General features: G+C 50.2%; 1 protein-coding gene across 1 annotated transcript in view; it reads left to right on the top strand.

Moving 5' to 3' along the window:
* PLEKHB1 (pleckstrin homology domain containing B1) overlaps positions 1-20743 on the top strand; it is a 41880-nt gene that overhangs the window by 10224 nt on the left and 10913 nt on the right. The window contains exon 4 of the mRNA XM_072133860.1: positions 3067-3172. Coding sequence (XP_071989961.1) covers positions 3067-3172 — 106 coding nt within the window. The remainder of the gene's footprint in view (positions 1-3066; positions 3173-20743) is intronic.

Here is a 20743-nt window from a genome sequence, read left to right as displayed (position 1 = left end):
GAGATCCCCAGGTTATACCGACTGTACATATATCATTATATACAGGAGATCCCCAGGTTATACCGGCTGTACATATATACTTATATACAGGAGATCCCCAGGTTATACCGGCTGTACATATATCATTATATACAGGAGATCCCCAGGTTATACCAGCTGTACATATATCATTATATACAGGAGATCCCCAGGTTATACCAGATGTACATATATCATTATATACAGGAGATCCCCAGGTTATACCGGCTGTACATATATCATTATATACAGGAGATCCCCAAGTTATACCAGCTGTACATATATCACTATATACAGGAGATCCCCAGGTTATAGCGGCTGTACATATATCATTATATACAGGAGATCCCCAGGTTATACCAGCTGTACATATATCATTATATACAGGAGATCCCCAGATTATACCAGCTGTACATATATCATTATATACAGGAGATCCCCAGGTTATACCGGCTGTACATATATCATTATATACAGGAGATCCCCAGGTTATACCAGCTGTACATATATCATTATATACAGGAGATCCCCAGGTTATACCGGCTGTACATATATCATTATATACAGGAGATCCCCAAGTTATACCAGCTGTACATATATCATTATATACAGGAGATCCCCAGGTTATACCAGCTGTACATATATCATTATATACAGGAGATCCCCAGGTTATACCAGCTGTACATATATCATTATATACAGGAGATCCCCAGGTTATACCGGCTGTACATATATCATTATATACAGGAGATCCACAGGTTATACCGGCTGTACATATATCATTATATACAGGAGATCCCCAGGTTATACCAGCTGTACATATATCATTATATACAGGAGATCCCCAGGTTATACCGGCTGTACATATATCATTATATACAGGAGACCCCCAGGTTATACCAGCTGTACATATATCATTATAAACAGGAAATCCCCAGGTTATACCAGCTGTACATATATCATTATATACAGGAAATCCCCAGGTTATACCAGCTGTACATATATCATTATATACAGGAGATCCCCAGGTTATACCAGCTGTACATATATCATTATATACAGGAGATCCCCAGGTTATACCGGCTGTACATATATCATTATATACAGGAGATCCCCAGGTTATACCGGCTGTACATATATCATTATATACAGGAGATCCCCAGGTTATACCGGCTGTACATATATCATTATATACAGGAGATCCCCAGGTTATACCAGCTGTGCATATATTTTACTATATACAGGAGATCCCCAGGTTATACCGGCTGTACATATATCATTATATACAGGAGATCCCCAGGTTATACCGGCTGTACATATATCATTATATACAGGAGATCCCCAGGTTATACCGGCTGTACATATATCATTATATACAGGAGATCCCCAGGTTATACCGGCTGTACAGATATCATTATATACAGGAGATCCCCAGGTTATACCGGCTGTACATATATCATTATATACAGGAGATCCCCAGGTTATACCGGCTGTACATATATCATTATATACAGGAGATCCCCAGGTTATACCAGCTGTACATATATCATTATATACAGGAGATCCCCAGGTTATACCGGCTGTACATATATCATTATATACAGGAGATCCCCAGGTTATACCGGCTGTACATATATCATTATATACAGGAGATCTCCAGATTATACCGGCTGTACATATATCATTATATACAGGAGATCCCCAGGTTATACCAGCTGTACATATATCATTATATACAGGAGATCCCCAGGTTATACCAGCTGTACATATATCATTATATACAGGAGATCCCCAGGTTATACCAGCTGTACATATATCATTATATACAGGAGATCCCCAGGTTATACCGGCTGTACATATATCATTATATACAGGAGATCCCCAGGTTATACCAGCTGTACATATATCATTATATACAGGAGATCCCCAGGTTATACCAGCTGTACATATATCATTATATACAGGAGATCCCCAGGTTATACCGGCTGTACATATATCATTATATACAGGAGATCCCCAGGTTATACCGGCTGTACATGTATCATTATATACAGGAGATCCCCAGGTTATACCGGCTGTACATATATCATTATATACAGGAGATCCCCAGGTTATACCAGCTGTACATATATCATTATATACAGGAGATCCCCACGTTATACCAGCTGTACATATATCATTATATACAGGAGATCCCCAGGTTATACCAGCTGTACATATATCATTATATACAGGAGATCCCCAGGTTATACCAGCTGTACATATATCATTATATACAGGAGATCCCCAGGTTATACTGGCTGTACATATATCATTATATACAGGAGATCCCCAGGTTATACTGGCTGTACATATATCATTATATATAGGAGATCCCCAGGTTATACCGGCTGTACATATATCATTATATACAGGAGATCCCCAGGTTATACCAGCTGTACATATATCATTATATACAGGAGATCCCCAGGTTATACCGGCTGTACATATATCATTATATACAGGAGATCCCCAGGTTATACCGGCTGTACATATATCACTATATACAGGAGATCCCCAGGTTATACTGGCTGTACATATATCATTATATACAGGAGATCCCCAGGTTATACCAGCTGTACATATATCATTATATACAGGAGATCCCCAGGTTATACCGGCTGTACATATATCACTATATACAGGAGATCCCCAGGTTATACCAGCTGTACATATATCATTATATACAGGAGATCCCCAGGTTATACCAGCTGTACATATATCATTATATATAGGAGATCCCCAGGTTATACCAGCTGTACATATATCATTATATACAGGAGATCCCCAGGTTATACCAGCTGTACATATATCACTATATACAGGAGATCCCCAGGTTATACCAGCTGTACATATATCATTATATACAGGAGATCCCCAGGTTATACCGGCTGTACATATATCACTATATACAGGAGATCCCCAGGTTATACTGGCTGTACATATATCATTATGTACAATTTATTAAATGCATCATTTATAGAACACAGAAAAATTTTTTCCTTTCAGGGGATGTTCAGCCTCCAGAGGGAAGTCTCCAGGACTCGTTACTAGTGATAGATCTGAGAGATGTCTCCAGGCTGTGGCTGTGCGCAGAGAGTGAGGACGATGCTGTGTGAGTACAAGGGGCCATAGAGAGGGGAGAATCATTGCACTCACATAACCCGACTCATCCCAAATATAGTTTTGCCAATGTAGTTTTCATGGCATTTTTCAAGCAATTGTGGATTTTCCTTGTACTTCTTCTCTTGTATTCAGTTACATCCTGTATTATACCCCAGAGCTGCACTCACTATTCTGCTGGTGCAGTCACTGTGTACATACATGACATTACTAATCCTGTACTGATCCTGAGTTACATCCTGTATTATACTCCAGAGCTGTACTCACTATTCTGCTGCTGGTGCGGTCACTGTGTACATACATGACATTACTTATCCTGTACTGATCCTGAGTTACATCCTGTATTATACTCCAGAGCTGCATTCACTAGTCTGCTGCTGGTGCAGTCACTGTGTACATACATGGCATTACTTATCCTGTACTGATCCTGAGTTACATCCTGTATTATACCCCAGAGCTGCACTCACTATTCTGCTGCTGGTGCAGTCACTGTGTACATACATGACATTACTTATCCTGTACTGATCCTGAGTTACATCCTGTATTATACCCCAAAGCTGCACTCACTATTCTGCTGGTGCAGTCACTGTGTACATACATGACATTACTAATCCTGTACTGATCCTGAGTTACATCCTGTATTATACTCCAGAGATGTACTCACTATTCTGCTGCTGGTGCGGTCACTGTGTACATACATGACATTACTTATCCTGTACTGATCCTGAGTTACATCCTGTATTATACTCCAGAGCTGCACTCACTATTCTGCTGCTGGTGCAGTCACTGTGTACATACATGACATTACTTATCCTGTACTGATCCTGAGTTACATCCTGTATTATACTCCAGAGCTGCATTCACTAGTCTGCTGCTGGTGCAGTCACTGTGTACATACATGACATTACTTATCCTGTACTGATCCTGAGTTACATCCTGTAAATCTTTTATTTTATATATAAAAATGAAAAACATTACAACAATAAACATAAATCAAGCCATAACTTCTGGCAAAACAAAACAATAATAATAATAACAAAACAATAATACAAACTAAAAGAGACTTACAAAAATCTCCTGGCCCAGCCACACACACACCACACAATCAGCATTATAAAACAAAACCTTCACCCAATCCCACCACCTAATTTTTTTATTTTTTTTTTATATAATTTTTTATAATAATAATTTTTTTCCTTTTTTTTTCCATAAATAACTAAAGAATACACAGCAAAAAAAAGACAAACAGGAAATAAAAACATTAAATATAACTAACTAAATCCCACGCCCATCACCCTCCCACCCAGACACTGGTCTAACGTCCAAAGTTCGCGCTATATAGTCCAGACCAGTGCCCAGGATCGTATAGTCCAAGTCCCGTCCACCCCCCTCCCAACCTAACACCCTAACACCAACACCCCAAAACCAACCAACCTATATACACATTAACTATAACTACATATAACTATATACACACTGTACACAAAATACAAACACATTAAACATATCAACATATAACAAACCAACCACATAAAGCCCAGGTTCGGCGCCTGCAAGCCCTACATCTCTATAACCTCAGATACAAAACAAAAATCTACAGTGTCAGCTTCAGCCCAACACCAGGAGAGGAGATGACAGACTAAGGGACACTAAAGGAGAACCCCCTCCAAAGGAGAGAGGCCCTCCCCGTGCCCAGCCTCTCATACTCCAGAGAGCGCACCTTCACCAGGTCACCCAGAATGTTCCTAACCACCTCATCCACCGGGAGGATTTTACGCTGCGTCGATACTAAGCACCGTGCGTTCCACGTGTGGTACCTGACCACTAGACTGACTAGGAATAACGTGCAGCGGTCCCGGCCAACCAGGCCTCTGAATGCTCCATAGGCCCACTCCGCATAGGAGAGACCGGCCAACCCGGGCCAATGGATGGAAGCGCCCACCCGGTTGTACACCTCTGTGTTAAAGGGGCACTGAAGCAGGAAGTGGTCCATGCTCTCCAGCAGGCCACCGCACTCCTCCCGGGGACAACCCCTTTCCTCAGAGCTCCTACACTTCAGATTGTCCCTCACACACAGCTTTCCATGGAAGCAGCGCCAAGTCAAGTCCCAAAACTTCAAGGGGATCCTGATGGAATTCAATAAACTCAAACCCACCCCCAGATCCCGACTTGGGCAATCCCTGAGGGCCAGAGGCTTCTGGAAATGGGTCAACAGAACCCTTTTGTCAAGGAGTTTCCTCGACATGGTCCTGATCTCCCACATTCCCAGACCCCACCGGCGAATCACCTTCAGAACCGGGGTAGCGTAAGCCGGAAGATGCCCATGCGATGTGCGAAGATCCTTCACTCGCCCTCCTGTCTCCCATTCCTGGAAGAAAGGCCGAAACCATCCCCTGCAGGAGTATACCCACGGAGGAGCCCTCTCTTTCCAGAGGTTTGCGATATTGATCTTAAGAAAGGTATTCACTAGGAACCCCACAGGGTTGACCATACACAACCCTCCTTGTCTCCTCGTGCGGTAAGTAACCTCCCTCTTGATTAGGTTCAGCCTATTCCCCCATAACAGCTGGAAAAACAGACTGTACACCCGAGTCCAGAGGGGTTCTGGCAACATGCACACACTGCCCAGATATATCAGCAATGGGAGCAGGTAAGTTTTAATCAAGTTCACCCTTTCCCTGAGGGTCAAAGACCAACCCTTCCACTGGTCCACCTTCTGGGCGGCGATCTTAAGCCTGCCGTCCCAGTTTTGCATGGGGTAATCCCCCTGGCCAAATTCGATGCCGAGAACTTTGGCAGAGTCTTGGGGCCCTGGAAGAGTGTCCGGGAGATCAAAGCCTGGATCCCCCTCTCCCAGCCAGAGACTCTCACACTTATCCCGGTTGATCTTGGACCCAGAAGCCTCTGAGTAGCGGTCAACCTCTGACATCACCCATTGCGCCTCCCCTCTCGAGGACACAAAAACGGTGACATCATCGGCATACGCTACCACCCTTAGAGTGGCTTCTGGTGCCGCCTGGTCCATCCCGACTCCCACCAACGGCCCACGATCAACCCTCCTAAGGAATGGGTCAATCGCGAACACGTATAAAAGTGGGCTCAGAGGACAACCCTGGCGAACACCAGACCCGACCTCAAAAGAGCGGCCAATCCAACCGTTCACAAGCGGGAAACTCTCTGCCCCTGCGTACAAAACCTTTAGCCAATTGACAAACTCCCCCGGCAGGCCATACCTCAGAAGGACAGACCAGAGGTACTCGTGGTTAACCCGATCAAACGCTTTTGCCTGATCCAAGGACAGCAAGTACCCCTTCCAGTTACCAGCCCTGCCCTGCTCCACTGCCTCCCGGACACAAAGCACAGCACTAAATGTACTGCGGCCTGGAACAGAGCAGTGCTGGGTCCCCGAAAGGAGCCGGGGCGCAAACTGCACCAGCCGATTAAACAGCACCTTTGCCAAAACCTTTCTGTCCGTATTGAGAAGCGCTATGGGACGCCAGTTCTCAATACGAGATCGGTCCTTACCCTTTGACAGAATGATCAGGGCAGACCTCCTCATTGACTTCGGCAGAGCGCCCAAGGAAAGACACTCATTGAATACCTCAGTCAAGAGGGGAACCAAGGCGTCCTTAAAGGTCTTATAAAACTCAGATGTTAAGCCATCCGGACCTGGCGATTTCTTGAGGGCGAGCCCTTCAATCGCCCGGCTGACTTCCTCTTCCCTGATCATCTCTGTCAAAACATCAAGAGAGGGGTCTACTCCTGGCTCAGGGACAGTTTCAGCCAGGAAAGCCGACATCACATCCCGATCTAGATCCTTCCGGCCCAAGAGGTGCGAGTAGAAGGATCTGACGACCTCCAGAATCCCTGATCTGGACCTTTTCAGGGATCCCGTACTGTCAACCAGTCCTGTGACAACTTTACCACTCACTGACATCTTGCAGTTTCTGTAAGGGTCGGGCGAGCGGTATTTCCCGTAATCCCTCTCAAAAACCAAAGATGCGTGTCTATCGTACTGACACCTCTTCAGCAAGGATTTCACTCTGGAGATGTCCTCACGACTACCTCCAGTCGAGACGAGATGTTCGAGTTTCCTCCTCAGGCCCTGATACAGGCGGTACCTGTCCAGGCTCCTGAGGCTCGAGAGCTGGCGGAAGAATCTCGCCACCCTTTTCTTGAGCATCTCCCACCACTCTGACTTACTGCTACAAAGGCCCAGCAATGGTACCTGGCTCTGAAGAAAGTCCTCAAAGGATTGTCTTATCTCTGCTTCTTTCAGGAGAGACGAATTGAGCTTCCAGTAGCCTCTTCCCATCCGGGGGGTCTCTGTAACATTCAGAGAAAACAAAATTAGACAGTGGTCGGAGAACTCCACCTCAACAACGGACACTGCTGAAGAAATGGCTTCCTCCTTTAAATAAAACCTGTCTATTCTAGACCTACAGCTACCCCTATAAAAGGTGAACCCCGCGTGGCCTGGGGTGTGCCGGATGTGGACATCCACCAGGCGAGCCTCACTGGCTATGCTATTAAGAGCGACGCTATCATAAGTCAGCTTGTCTCCGGAACCTCCCCTATCCTGGGACCTCGTGACAGCATTGAAGTCCCCTCCAAAGACCACCTGCCGACTTGTAAAAAGGTAGGGCTTGATCCTCATAAAGAGACACTTCCTGTCCCACTTGGACTGGGGACCATAGATATTAATTAGGCGAAGTTCTTGTCCCTTCATGAGGACATCCAGGATCAGGCACCTCCCCATTTCTAACTCAATAACTCGTCGGCATTCTACCGGTGCGGTAAAGAGGACCGCCACCCCGCTATACGGCTCGGCCGCAAGAGACCAATAGGAAGGCCCGTGTCTCCATTCCCTCTTAGCTTTAAACACGGCCGCCAAATCTGGCAGCCTGGTCTCCTGCAAAAATAAAATGTCGGCTTCAACTCGGCCGAGAAAATCAAAGGCCGCAAATCTAGCCGCATCAGACTTAATGCTGGCGACATTAATGGACGCCAGCGTCAACGGAGTGGGTGCCGCCATCATGAGTGATTGAGTTAGACGGCTTTTTTCTTACTATTTCCCTTCCCCCGACTCTCCTCTGAGGATGATCCCTTTTACCTTCAGAATTGGGGCAACTTCTCTTTAATGAAATTGTGGTGTCCATATTATTACTGGCCCCCAAGGACCCACCCGGACCACCCTCTCCTTCGTCCTTGTCTCCTGACTCTGAGTCAGTCTCCCACTCTGAGGACCCAGCATCCCCAGAGGATAGAGACTCGGCGCCCCCTGCAGGCTGCTCCGCCGCCACCTCCAGAACCCCACCCACAGCCCCTCCTTCCGAGGAGGCGATCTCATCAAGGGTGAGGAACTGGTTGGAAAGCTCAACCAGAGGGGAGGAAGTTTTCCCTTCCTTAGTTACCTTAGATACGCCGCGCTTTTTCTTTTTCTGCTTGCGCTTATTTTCTAGCCAAATCCTGTTATCCTCATCCATACTCTCATAATGGGAGGACGTGGAGGACATGGCACCTTTCTCGCGCTCCATCCTCCTGACCTCCTCATTCAACTCATCATCCCTCAGGGCCTCAGTAGCATGACCAGCCTCTGAGGAAGGACCAAGGGTCACCCCAGCAACCTGAGGCTTCCCCAGCTCTCTCCCTTTTTGTCTGGCTTCAAGCCGCCTCAACTGAGAAGGTGACTTATTCTTACTTTTCTTCACAGGCCCCTCAGCTCCTCCACCTCTGCTGGTACCCTCCCCAGCAGAAGCGACCTCATGGCTCTCCTCCACTGGGGTCACAACCGCATTGGCAAAGGAGCGAGGACAATGGCTGAAAGGGTGTCCGAGCTCACCACACAGGTTACACCTAATGTCCTTACAGGATGCAGCGAGATGACCTAGCCCACCACACAAAGCGCACTTCTGCACTTGGCAGCTGGCGCTAAAGTGTGTGGGGTCACCGCACCTGTGACAGACCTTCGGCTGCCCCTGGTAGAAAATCAGGATTCTGTCCCGTCCAAGAAAGGCTGAAGAGGGAATGTGGGCGACTGTGCCGCCTGAACACTTCAACTTCATCATGAAGGTCCAGGCCCCAGACCAAATGCCAAATTCATCACGGTTTTTCTGAGGTACCTGAACTACTTCGCCATAACGACTTAGCCACGTCATGATGTCCATGCAAGAAAGTGACTCGTTACGGGTCAAAACGGTCACCTTCCTGACTGCGTTTTGGCGAGACACTGCTTGCACAGCAAAGTCTCGCCAGCCAGGCTCGTTCTTTGCCAGCTCATAATTCGACCAGAAGAGCTCTAAGCCCTCCGGCCGAACAAAGCTGACATCGAACTCCGGAGTACCATAAGGATGTATCAGGGCAAAGATGTCACTAGCCCTGAAGTTCATCTTCAGGAGGAGCTCCACCACCCTTGACCTGGGTGGGCATGCGTCACTGCCCCTCCAGCGAAGACGAACCACATTCCTACGGGAAGCTCCGGGCCCGGTTGTGGGTAAAGACCATACAGTCTCTCCCCCCCTTTGCTCTTGGAAGGCTGCCAGGCCATGCCTGTCTGTCCAGAAGGACAGATCAACATCTCTCCCCTCTACATTGATTGACTTTTCCCCTCTCCTGAGAGCCTCCAGAAGACGCCTTTGCAAAACGCTGTTCCCAGAGCCAGGAGACAAGGAGTTAACCCCACTCGCCCCAGCGGTGACACTCGCATAGCTCCTGATGGGAGTGGCCACCACTGGGGGTGCAGATGGCCCAGCACGCACACAAGGATCACCCCCCTCAGCACCATTCACCACTCCCACATTCACCACACTATGTGCATTACTGCCTCGCTTCCTTGCATCAATCACACCAGCTGGGCCAGGAGGACCTGGGGTTGCCTCGGCGTCACTGGGCACTGGGGGTAGAGCCACCTCCATAGCTGATACAGCCTGAGAAGAGGCAGCTCCAACCCCGATCTTACTTGTGCCCTCTGCCTCATTGGCATTAACCCCTTGTTGACCAGCTGTTTTAATGTTTGTGCACCGCTGCTCGCTGGATGCATGAGGTCTCTTATCTTTATGAAGTCCGGACAGTCTCTTATTACCATCTCCTGGGTCAGATGATCCAATGCAAAATAAGATTTTTCCTGCGCCCTTTCCTGCAGGCTGCACAGGACGCTTGTGAGGCGCTGCACCACAAGCCCCAGCAGCCCCATCACACTGCCGCTGCCCACCGGAGCTAGATGCAGCCACAGCGCTAGGGGCCACAGGAGCCACCGCCACTGCCCCTGGCACTGGGCCACCCCCCCTCCCACTAGGGGGCAGCGCACAGTACCAGGACTTGCTGGATCGCCCTCACTGTCCGGCCTTTCGGCCGATGCCTTCCCTGCACCATCCTTGCTACTACAAACAAGGCTGGTGCTCTGCGCCATGATGGAACGTGGCTTTGCAATCTCCCCGCACCCTGGCACCGAGTCCACTGCAGGATTCGGGCTGGGCTGGGTAACGGGGCCTACACGACAGGCTGACACTGCTGCCCGCCCGGAGGGAACAGGGAGGGGACGAAACACCAGATTCACCTCCTGAGACGCCTTGGTCTTCTTGGGTCTCGTCTTCTTCCTCTTTTGGTCGTCATCCGGCAAATCTTCGCCAAAGGAGAAGTTCTGGAGGTGAACTGGGGACTCAAGCTGACGGATCTGAGCCATTAGCGCCCCCCCCTGACCGCTGTCATCACTTTCCTCCTCCAGGTTGGCAGAGCCGCAGCCTGATGGTAATGGCGCTTGCTCTGCAGGCAGCCTGTCGTGCGAGGCCTGCTGGTGTTGGTGCAGGCCACCAGATGGACACGGCTGATCTTCCTCATCCTCCTCATCATCGCCGTCGCCTTCATCCACCTGGATCTGAAGCCCCTTCAGCTTTCTCAGCTGCTCCTGGCGCATCTCCTCAAATCTGGCGTCATTCTCCAGCTTTTCCCGGAACGGACCGCTGTTTTCACGGATAAGCCGACGCTTCTCCTCCAGAGCGGTGACCTCGGCTTTAAGCCTGTTGATGGTGGTCAGAAGATCAGGCTTCTTCTTCTTAGTGGCCACCCCCGCTAGGGCCAAGGTCTCCCTTATCTCCTCCTGGAGCCTCCTCAGCGCCTTGCCAGCTTCCTCGTACTCACGGAGGTGCTCAGCAATCCGGGAGCCATAGATGGTAGCAGACTCCCGGGTCTTAAGGTCTCCCCATGCCTTTTGCACACCTCCGTGAGCACCCAGCTTTCCAGCTGAACCACCCAGCTTTCCCGCACAGTCACTCAGCTTTCCAGGAGGAGCACTCAGGCTGATGTTACTTGCCTTTATCTTCTCTGTTCCGGAGACCTTGCGGCTTCCCTGGGTCTTGGGGGTGGCAGCCGAGGTCACATCGCTGCGTCCTTGGCTCCGGGCAGATCTTCTTACCCCTTCTGCTTTGGCCGGAAACTGTTTTTTCCTGCCCCCCGCCGGCCTGGTCCGGGAGGCAGAAGCCTGGGATTTTCCTGGCTCACTCATCCCACAGAACCCACTCCCTCACTGGGGAGGAGAGAGCAGGCCTGGGTGAATTGATCTTCCTCCAGGTGGTGCAGGAGCTCAGTCACAGACAACCACACCCTCCAACAGCTCAGCACAAAATGAGATGCACTCTCTATTCTGCTGCTGGTGCAGTCACTGTGTACATACATGACATTACTTATCGTGTACTGATCCTGAGTTACATCCTGTATTATACCCCAGAGCTGCACTCACTATTCTGCTGCTGGTGCAGTCACAGTGTACATACATGACATTACTTATCCTGTACTGATCCTGAGTTACATCCTGTATTATACCCCAGAGCTGCACTCACTATTCTGCTGCTGGTGCAGTCACTGTGTACATACATGACATTACTTATCCTGTACTGATCCTGAGTTACATCCTGTATTATACCCCAGAGCTGCACTCACGCTTCTGCTGCTGGTGCAGTCACTGTGTACATACATGACATTACTTATCCTGTACTGATCCTGAGTTACATCCTGTATTATACCCCAGAGCTGCACTAACTATTCTGCTGCTGGTGCAGTCACAGTGTACATACATGACATTACTTATCCTGTACTGATCCTGAGTTACATCCTGTATTATACCCCAGAGCTGCACTCACTATTCTGCTGCTGGTGCAGTCACTGTGTACATACATGACATTACTTATCCTGTACTGACCCTGAGTTACATCCTGTATTATACCCCAGAGCTGCACTCACTATTCTGCTGGTGCAGTCACTGTGTATATACATGACATTACTTATCCTGTACTGATCCTGAGTTACATCCTGTAAATCTTTTATTTTATATAAAAGTGAAAAACATAACAATAATAAACATAAATAAAGCCATAACTTCTGGCAAAAGAATTACAAAAGAACAAATATAAACGAAAATAAACTTACAAAACCTCCTGGCCCAGCCACACACACCACACACTCAGCATGAAAACAAACAAAACCTTCACCCAGTCCCACCACCTAAATTTTTTTTTTTTTTTTTTTTTTTTTATATCGAAATACACAGCAAACTACACATAAATAAATAAACAATAAATAAACACAGAAATAACAATGAATATAACGGAAATAACATTAATAACATTAAATAACATAGAATATAACTAACTAAATCCCACGCCCATCACCCTCCCACCCAGACACTGGTCTAACGTCCAAAGTTTGCGCTATATAGTCCAGACCAGTGCCCAGGATCGTACAGTCCAAATCCCGTCCACCCCCCTCCCAACCTAACACCCTAACACCAACACCCCAAAACCAACCAACCTATATACACAAGAACTATAACTACATATAACTATATACACACTATACACAAGATAAACACATTAAACAAATCAACATATATCAAAACAACATAAAGCCCAGGTTCGGTGCCTGCAAGCCCAACATCACTATAACCTCAGATACAAAACAAAAATCTACAGTGTCAGCTTCAGCCCAACACCAGGAGAGGAGATGACAGACTAAGGGACACTAAAGGAGAACCCCCTCCAAAGGAGAGAGGCCCTCCCCGTGCCCAGCCTCTCATACTCCAGAGAGCGCACCTTCACCAGGTCACCCAGAATGTTCCTAACCACCTCATCCACCGGGAGGATTTTACGCTGCGTCGATACTAAACACCGTGCGTTCCACGTGTGGTACCTGACCACTAGACTGACTAGAAATAACGTGCAGCGGTCCCGGCCACCCAGGCCTCTGAATGCTCCATAGGCCCACTCCGCATAGGAGAGACCGGCCAACCCGGGCCAATGGATGGAAGCGCCCACCCGGTTGTACACCTCTGTGTTAAAGGGGCACTGAAGCAGGAAGTGGTCCATGCTCTCCAGCAGACCACCGCACTCCTCCCGGGGACAACCCCTTTCCTCAGAGCTCCTACACTTCAGATTGTCCCTCACACACAGCTTTCCATGGAAGCAGCGCCAAGCCAAGTCCCAAAACTTCAAGGGGATCCGGATAGAATTCAATAAACGCAAACCCACCCCCAGATCCCGACTTGGGCAATCCCTAAGGGCCAGAGGCTTCTGGAAACGGGCAAACAGAACCCTCTTGTCAAGGAGTTTCCTCGACATGGTCCTGATCTCCCACATTCCCAGACCCCACCGGCGAATCACCTTCAGAACCGGGGTAGCGTAAGCCGGAAGATGCCCATGCGGTGTACGAAGATCCTTCACTTGCCCTCCTGTCTCCCATTCCTGGAAGAAAGGCCTAAACCATCCCCTGCAGGAGTATACCCACGGAGGAGCCCTCTCTTTCCAGAGGTTTGCAACATTGATCTTAAGAAAGGTATTCACTAGGAACACCACAGGGTTGACCATACACAACCCTCCTTGTCTCCTCGTGCGGTAAGTAACCTCCCTCTTGATAAGGTTCAGCCTATTCCCCCATAACAGCTGGAAGAACAGACTGTAGACCCGAGTCCAGAGGGGTTCTGGCAACATGCACACACTGCCCAGATAAATCAGCAATGGGAGCAGGTAAGTTTTGATCAGGTTAACCCTTTCTCTGAGGGTCAAAGACCAACCCTTCCACTGGTCCACCCTCTGAGCGGCGATCTTAAGCCTGCCGTCCCAGTTTTGCATGGGGTAATCCCCCTGGCCAAATTCGATGCCTAGAACTTTGGCAGAGTCTTGGGGCCCTGGAAGAGTGTCCGGGAGATCAAAGCCTGGATCCCCCTCTCCCAGCCAGAGACTCTCACACTTATCCCGGTTGATCTTGGACCCAGAAGCCTCTGAGTAGCGGTCAACCTCTGACATCACCCATTGCGCCTCCCCTCTCGAGGACACAAAAACGGTGACATCATCGGCATACGCTACCACCCTTAGAGTGGCTTCCGGTGCCGCCTGGTCCATCCCGACTCCCACCAACGGCCCACGATCAACCCTCCTAAGGAATGGGTCAATCGCGAACACGTATAAAAGTGGGCTCAGAGGACAACCCTGGCGAACACCAGACCCGACCTCAAAAGAGCGGCCAATCCAACCGTTCACAAGTGGGAAACTCTCTGCCCCTGCATACAAAACTTTCAGCCAATTGACAAACCCACCCGGCAGGCCATACCTCAGAAGGACAGACCAGAGGTACTCGTGGTTAACCCGATCAAACGCTTTTGCCTGATCCAAGGACAGCAAGTACCCCTTCCAGTTACCAGCCCTGCCCTGCTCCACTGCCTCCCGGACACAAAGCACAGCACTAAATGTACTGCGGCCTGGAACAGAGCAGTGCTGGGTCCCCGAAAGGAGCCGGGGCGCAAACTGCACCAGCCGATTAAACAGCACCTTTGCCAAAACCTTTCTGTCCGTATTGAGAAGCGCTATGGGACGCCAGTTCTCAACACGAGATCGGTCCTTACCCTTTGACAGAATGATCAGGGCTGACCTCCTCATTGACTTCGGCAGAGCGCCCGAGGAAAGACACTCATTATATACCTCAGTCAAGAGGGGAACCAAGGCGTCCTTAAAGGTCTTATAAAACTCAGATGTTAAGCCATCCGGACCTGGCGATTTCTTGAGGGCGAGCCCTTCAATCGCCCGGCTGACTTCCTCTTCCCTGATCATCTCTGTCAAAACATCAAGAGAGGGGTCTACTCCTGGCTCAGGGACAGTTTCAGCCAGGAAAGCCGACATCACATCCCGATCTAGATCCTTCCTGCCCAAGAGGTGTGAGTAGAAGGATCTGACGACCTCCAGAATCCCTGATCTGGACCTTTTCAGGGATCCCGTACTGTCAACCAGTCCTGTGACAACTTTACCATTCACTGACATCTTGCAGTTTCTGTAAGGGTCGGGCGAGCGGTATTTCCCGTAATCCCTCTCAAAAACCAAAGATGCGTGTCTATCGTACTGACACCTCTTCAGCAAGGATTTCACTCTGGAGATGTCCTCACGACTACCTCCAGTCGAGACGAGATGCTCGAGTTTCCTCCTCAGGCCCTGATACAGGCGGTACCTGTCCAGACTCCTGAGGCTCGAGAGCTGGCGGAAGAATCTCGCCACCCTTTTCTTGAGCATCTCCCACCACTCTGACTTACTGCTACAAAGGCCCAGCAATGGTACCTGGCTCTGAAGAAAGTCCTCAAAGGATTGTCTGATCTCCGCTTCTTCCAGGAGAGACGAATTGAGCTTCCAGTAGCCTCTTCCCATCCGGGGGGTCTCTGTAACATTCAGAGAAAACAAAATTAGACAGTGGTCGGAGAACTCCACCTCAACAACGGACACTGCTGAAGAAATGGCTTCCTCCTTTAAATAAAACCTGTCTATTCTAGACCTACAGCTACCCCTATAATAGGTGAACCCCGCGTGGCCTGGGGTGTGCCGGATGTGGACATCCACCAGGCGAGCCTCACTGGCTATGCTATTAAGAGCGACGCTATCATAAGTCAGCTTGTCTCTGGAACCTCCCCTATCCTGGGACCTCGTGACAGCATTGAAGTCCCCTCCAAAGACCACCTGCCGACTAGTAAAAAGGTAGGGCTTGATCCTCATAAAGAGACACTTCCTGTCCCACTTGGACTGGGGACCATAGATGTTAATAAGGCGAAGTTCTTGTCCCTTCATGAGGACATCCAGGATCAGGCACCTCCCCATTTCTAACTCAATAACTCGTCGGCATTCTACCGGTGCGGTAAAGAGGACCGCCACTCCGCTATACGGCTCGGCCGCAAGAGACCAATAGGAAGGCCCGTGTCTCCATTCCCTCTTAGCTTTAAACACGGCCGCCAAATCTGGCAGCCTGGTCTCCTGCAAAAATAAAATGTCGGCTTCAACGCGGCCGAGAAAATCAAAGGCCGCAAATCTAGCCGCATCAGACTTAATGCTGGCGACATTAATGGACGCCAGCGTCAACGGAGTGGGTGCCGCCATCATGAGTGATTGAGTTAGACGGCTTTTTTCTTACTGCCTCCCTTCCCTCTACTGTCCTCTGAAGATGATCCCTTTTCCCTTTTACCTTCAGAATTGGGGCAACTTCTCTTTAATGAGATTGTGGTGTCCATATTATTATTGGCCCCCAAGGACCCACCCGGACCGCCCTCTCCTTCGTCCTTGTCTCCTGACTCTGAGTCAGTCTCCCACTCTGAGGACCCAGCATCTCCAGAGGATAGAGACTCGGCGCCCCCTGCAGGCTGCTCCGCCGCCACCTCCAGAACCCCACCCTCAGCCCCTCCTTCCGAGGAGGCGATCTCATCGAGGGTGAGGAACCGGTTGGAAAGCTCAACCAGAGGGGAGGAAGTTTTCCCTTCCTTAGGTACCTTAGATACGCCGCGCTTTTTCTTTTTCTGCTTGCGCTTATTTTCTAGCCAAATCCTGTTATCCTCATCCATACTCTCATAATGGGAGGACGTGGAGGACATGGCACCTTTCTCGCGCTCCATCCTCCTGACCTCCTCATCCAACTCATCATCCCTCAGGGCCTCAGTAGCATGATCAGCCTCTGAGGAAGGACCAAGGGTCACCCCAGCAACCTGAGGCTTCCCCAGTTCTCTCCCTTTTTGTCTGGCTTCAAGCCGCCTCAACTGAGAAGGTGACTTATTCTTACTTTTCTTCACAGGCCCCTCAGCTCCTCCACCTCTGCTGGTACCTTCCCCAGCAGAAGCAACCTCATGGCTCTCCTCCACTGGGGTCACAACCGCATTGGCAAAGGAGCGAGGACAACGGCTGAAAGGGTGACCGAGCTCACCACACAGGTTACACCTAATGTCCTTACAGGATGCAGCGAGATGACCTAGCCCACCACACAAAGCGCACTTCTGCACTTGGCAGCTGGCGCTAAAGTGTGTGGGGTCACCGCACCTGTGACAGACCTTCGGCTGCCCCTGGTAGAAAATCAGGATTCTGTCCCGTCCAAGAAAGGCTGAAGAAGGAATGTGGGCGACTGTGCCGCCTGAACACTTCAACTTCATCATGAGAGTCCAGGCTCCAGACCAAATGCCAAATTCATCGCGGTTTTTCTGAGGTACCTGAACTACTTCGCCATAACGACTCAGCCAAGTCATGATGTCCATGCAAGAAAGTGACTCGTTACGGGTCAAAACGGTCACTTTCTTGACTGTGTTTTGGCGAGACACTGCTTGCACAGCAAAGTCTCGCCATGCGGGCTCGTTCTTTGCCAGCTCATAATTCGACCAGAAGAGCTCTAAGCCCTCCGGCCGAACAAAGCTGACATCGAACTCCGGAGTACCATAAGGATGTATCAGGGCAAAGATGTCACTAGCCCTGAAGTTCATCTTCAGGAGGAGCTCCACCACCCTTGACCTGGGTGGGCATGCGTCACTGCCCCTCCAGCGAAGACGAACCACATTCCTACGGGAAGCTCCGGGCCCGGTTGTGGGTAAAGACCATACAGTCTCTCCCCCCCTTTTCTCTTGGAAGGCTGCCAGGCCATGTCTGTCTGTCCAGAAGGACAGATCAACCTCTCTCCCCTCTACATTGATTGACTTTTCCCCTCTCCTGAGAGCCTCCAGAAGACGCCTTTGCAAAACGCTGTTCCCAGAGCCAGGAGACAAGGAGTTAACCCCACTTGCCCCAGCGGTGACACTCGCATAGCTCCTTATGGGAGCGGCCACCACTGGGGGTGCAGATGGATCAGCACTCCTACCAGGATCCCCCCCATCACCATTCACCACCCCCACATTCACCACACTATGTACATTACTGCCTCGCTTCCTTGCATCACTGCCTCGCTTCCTTGCATCACTCACACCAGCTGGGCCAGGAGGACCTGGGGTTGCCTTGGCGTCACTGGACACTGGGGGTAGAGCCACCTCCATAGCTGATACAGCCTGAGAAGAGGCAGCTCCAACCCCGATCTTACTTGTGCCCTCTGCCTCATTGGCATTAACCCCTTGTTGTCCAGTAGTTTTTCGCTGCTCGCTGGATGCAAGAGGCCTCTTGTCTTTATTAACTCCGGACAGTCTCTTATGGTCATCTCCAGGGTCAGATGCACCAATACAAAATAACACTTTTCCTGCGCCCTTTCCCACAGGCTGCACAGGACGATTGGGAGGCGCTGCACCACAAGCCCCAGCAGCCCCATCACACTGCCGCTGCTCACCGGAGCTAGATGCAGCCACAGCGCTAGGGGCCACAGGAGCCACCGTCCCTGGCACCGGGCCACCCCCCCCTCCCACTGGGGGGCAGCGCACAGTACCAGGACCTGCTGGATCGCCCTCACTGTCCGGCCTTTCGGCCGATGCCTTCCCTGCACCATCCTTGCTACTGCAAACAAGGCTGGTGCTCTGCGCCATGATGGAACGTGGCTTTGCACTCTCCCCGCACCCTGGCACCGAGTCCACTGCAGGATTCGTGCTGGGCTGGGTAACGGGGCCTACACGACAGGCTGGCACTGCTGCCCGCCCGGAGGGAACAGGGAGGGGACGAAACACCAGATTCACCTCCTGAGACGCCTTGATCTTCTTGGCTCTCTTCTTTCTCTTTAGGTCGTCATCTGGCATATCATCGCCGAAGGAAAAGTTCTGGAGGTGAACTGGGGACTCAAGCTGACGTATTTGAGCCATTAGCGCCCCCCCCTGGCCGCTGTCATCACTTTCCTCCTCCAGGTTGGCAGAGCCGCAGCCTGATGGTAATGGCGCTTGCTCTGCAGGCAGCCTGTCGTGCGAGGCCTGCTGGTGTTGGCGCAGGCCACCAGACGGACACGGCAGGTCTTCCTCATCCTCCTCATCATCGCCATCATCCGCCTGGATCTCAAGCCCCTTCAGCTTTCTCAGCTTATCCTGGCGCATTTCTTCAAACCTCATGTCGTTCTCCAGCTTTTCCCGGAACGGACCGCTGTTGTCACGGATAAGCCGACGCTTCTCCTCCAGAGCGGTGACCTCGGCTTTAAGCCTGTTGATGGTGATAAGAAGATCAGGTTTCTTCTTCTTAGTGGCCACCCCCGCTAGGGCCAAGGTCTCCCTTATCTCCTCCTGGAGCCTCCTCAGCGCTTTTCCGGCTTCCTCGTACTCACGGAGGTGCTCAGCAATCCGGGAGCCATAGATGGTAGCAGACTCCCGGGTTTTTAGATCTCCCCATGCCTTTTCCACACCTCCGTGAGCACCCAGCTTTCCAGCTGAACCACCCAGCTTTCCCGCACATACACCCAGCTTTCCAGGAGGAGCACTTAGGCTGATGTCACTTGCCTTGATCTTTTGTGTTCCGGAGACCTTGCGGCTTCCCTGGGTCTTGGGGGTGGCAGCCGAGGTCACATCGCTGCGTCCTTGGCTCCGGGCAGATCTTCTCACGCCATCAGTTTTGGCCGGTAACTGGCTTCTCCTGCCCCCCGCCGGCCTGGTCCGGGAGACAGGAGCCTGGGACTTTCCTGCAGGATTCATCCCAGTGAACCCACTCCCTCCCTGGGGAGGAGAGAGCAGGCCTGGGTGGATCGGTCTTCCACCAGGTGGTGCAGGAGCTCAGCAGCACACAGCCACACCCTTCAGTAGCACACAGCAGAATGAGATTGCACGCACTATTCTGCTGGTGGTGCAGTCACAGTGTACATACATGACATTACTTATCCTGTACTGATCCTGAGTTACATCCTGTATTATACCCCAGAGCTGCACTCACTATTCTGCTGCTGGTGCAGTCACAGTGTACATACATGACATTACTTATCCTGTACTGATCCTGAGTTACATCCTGTATTATACCCCAGAGCTGCACTCACTATTCTGCTGCTGGTGCAGTCACTGTGTACATACATGACATTACTTATCCTGTACTGACCCTGAGTTACATCCTGTATTATACCCCAGAGCAGGGAATATTAGAAGATTTCAGCTCTGGACTTTAGTTCAAACACTGCAGGATGTTTGGTGCAGAATGTATAAAATAATTCTGCACAGACTTTCTCTATGTATAACCTATGGAGGGTTCATCTAAGGTCACTGAGGTCACCTAAGGTTGTTTGGTAATGTGTGGTTTCTGCCAAGTGCTAGGATTCGCTATAATCCGGCCTGAAGAATTTACCCATAATCCTGCTCTCCAGCCACCTGGCCATGTTACTGAAGTGCTGACTATATGTGAAACCTACA

This window comes from Engystomops pustulosus, chromosome 2, assembly GCF_040894005.1.
Source record: "Engystomops pustulosus chromosome 2, aEngPut4.maternal, whole genome shotgun sequence".
Taxonomy (NCBI): domain Eukaryota; kingdom Metazoa; phylum Chordata; class Amphibia; order Anura; family Leptodactylidae; genus Engystomops; species Engystomops pustulosus.
This window is presented reverse-complemented; position numbering and strand designations above follow the sequence as displayed.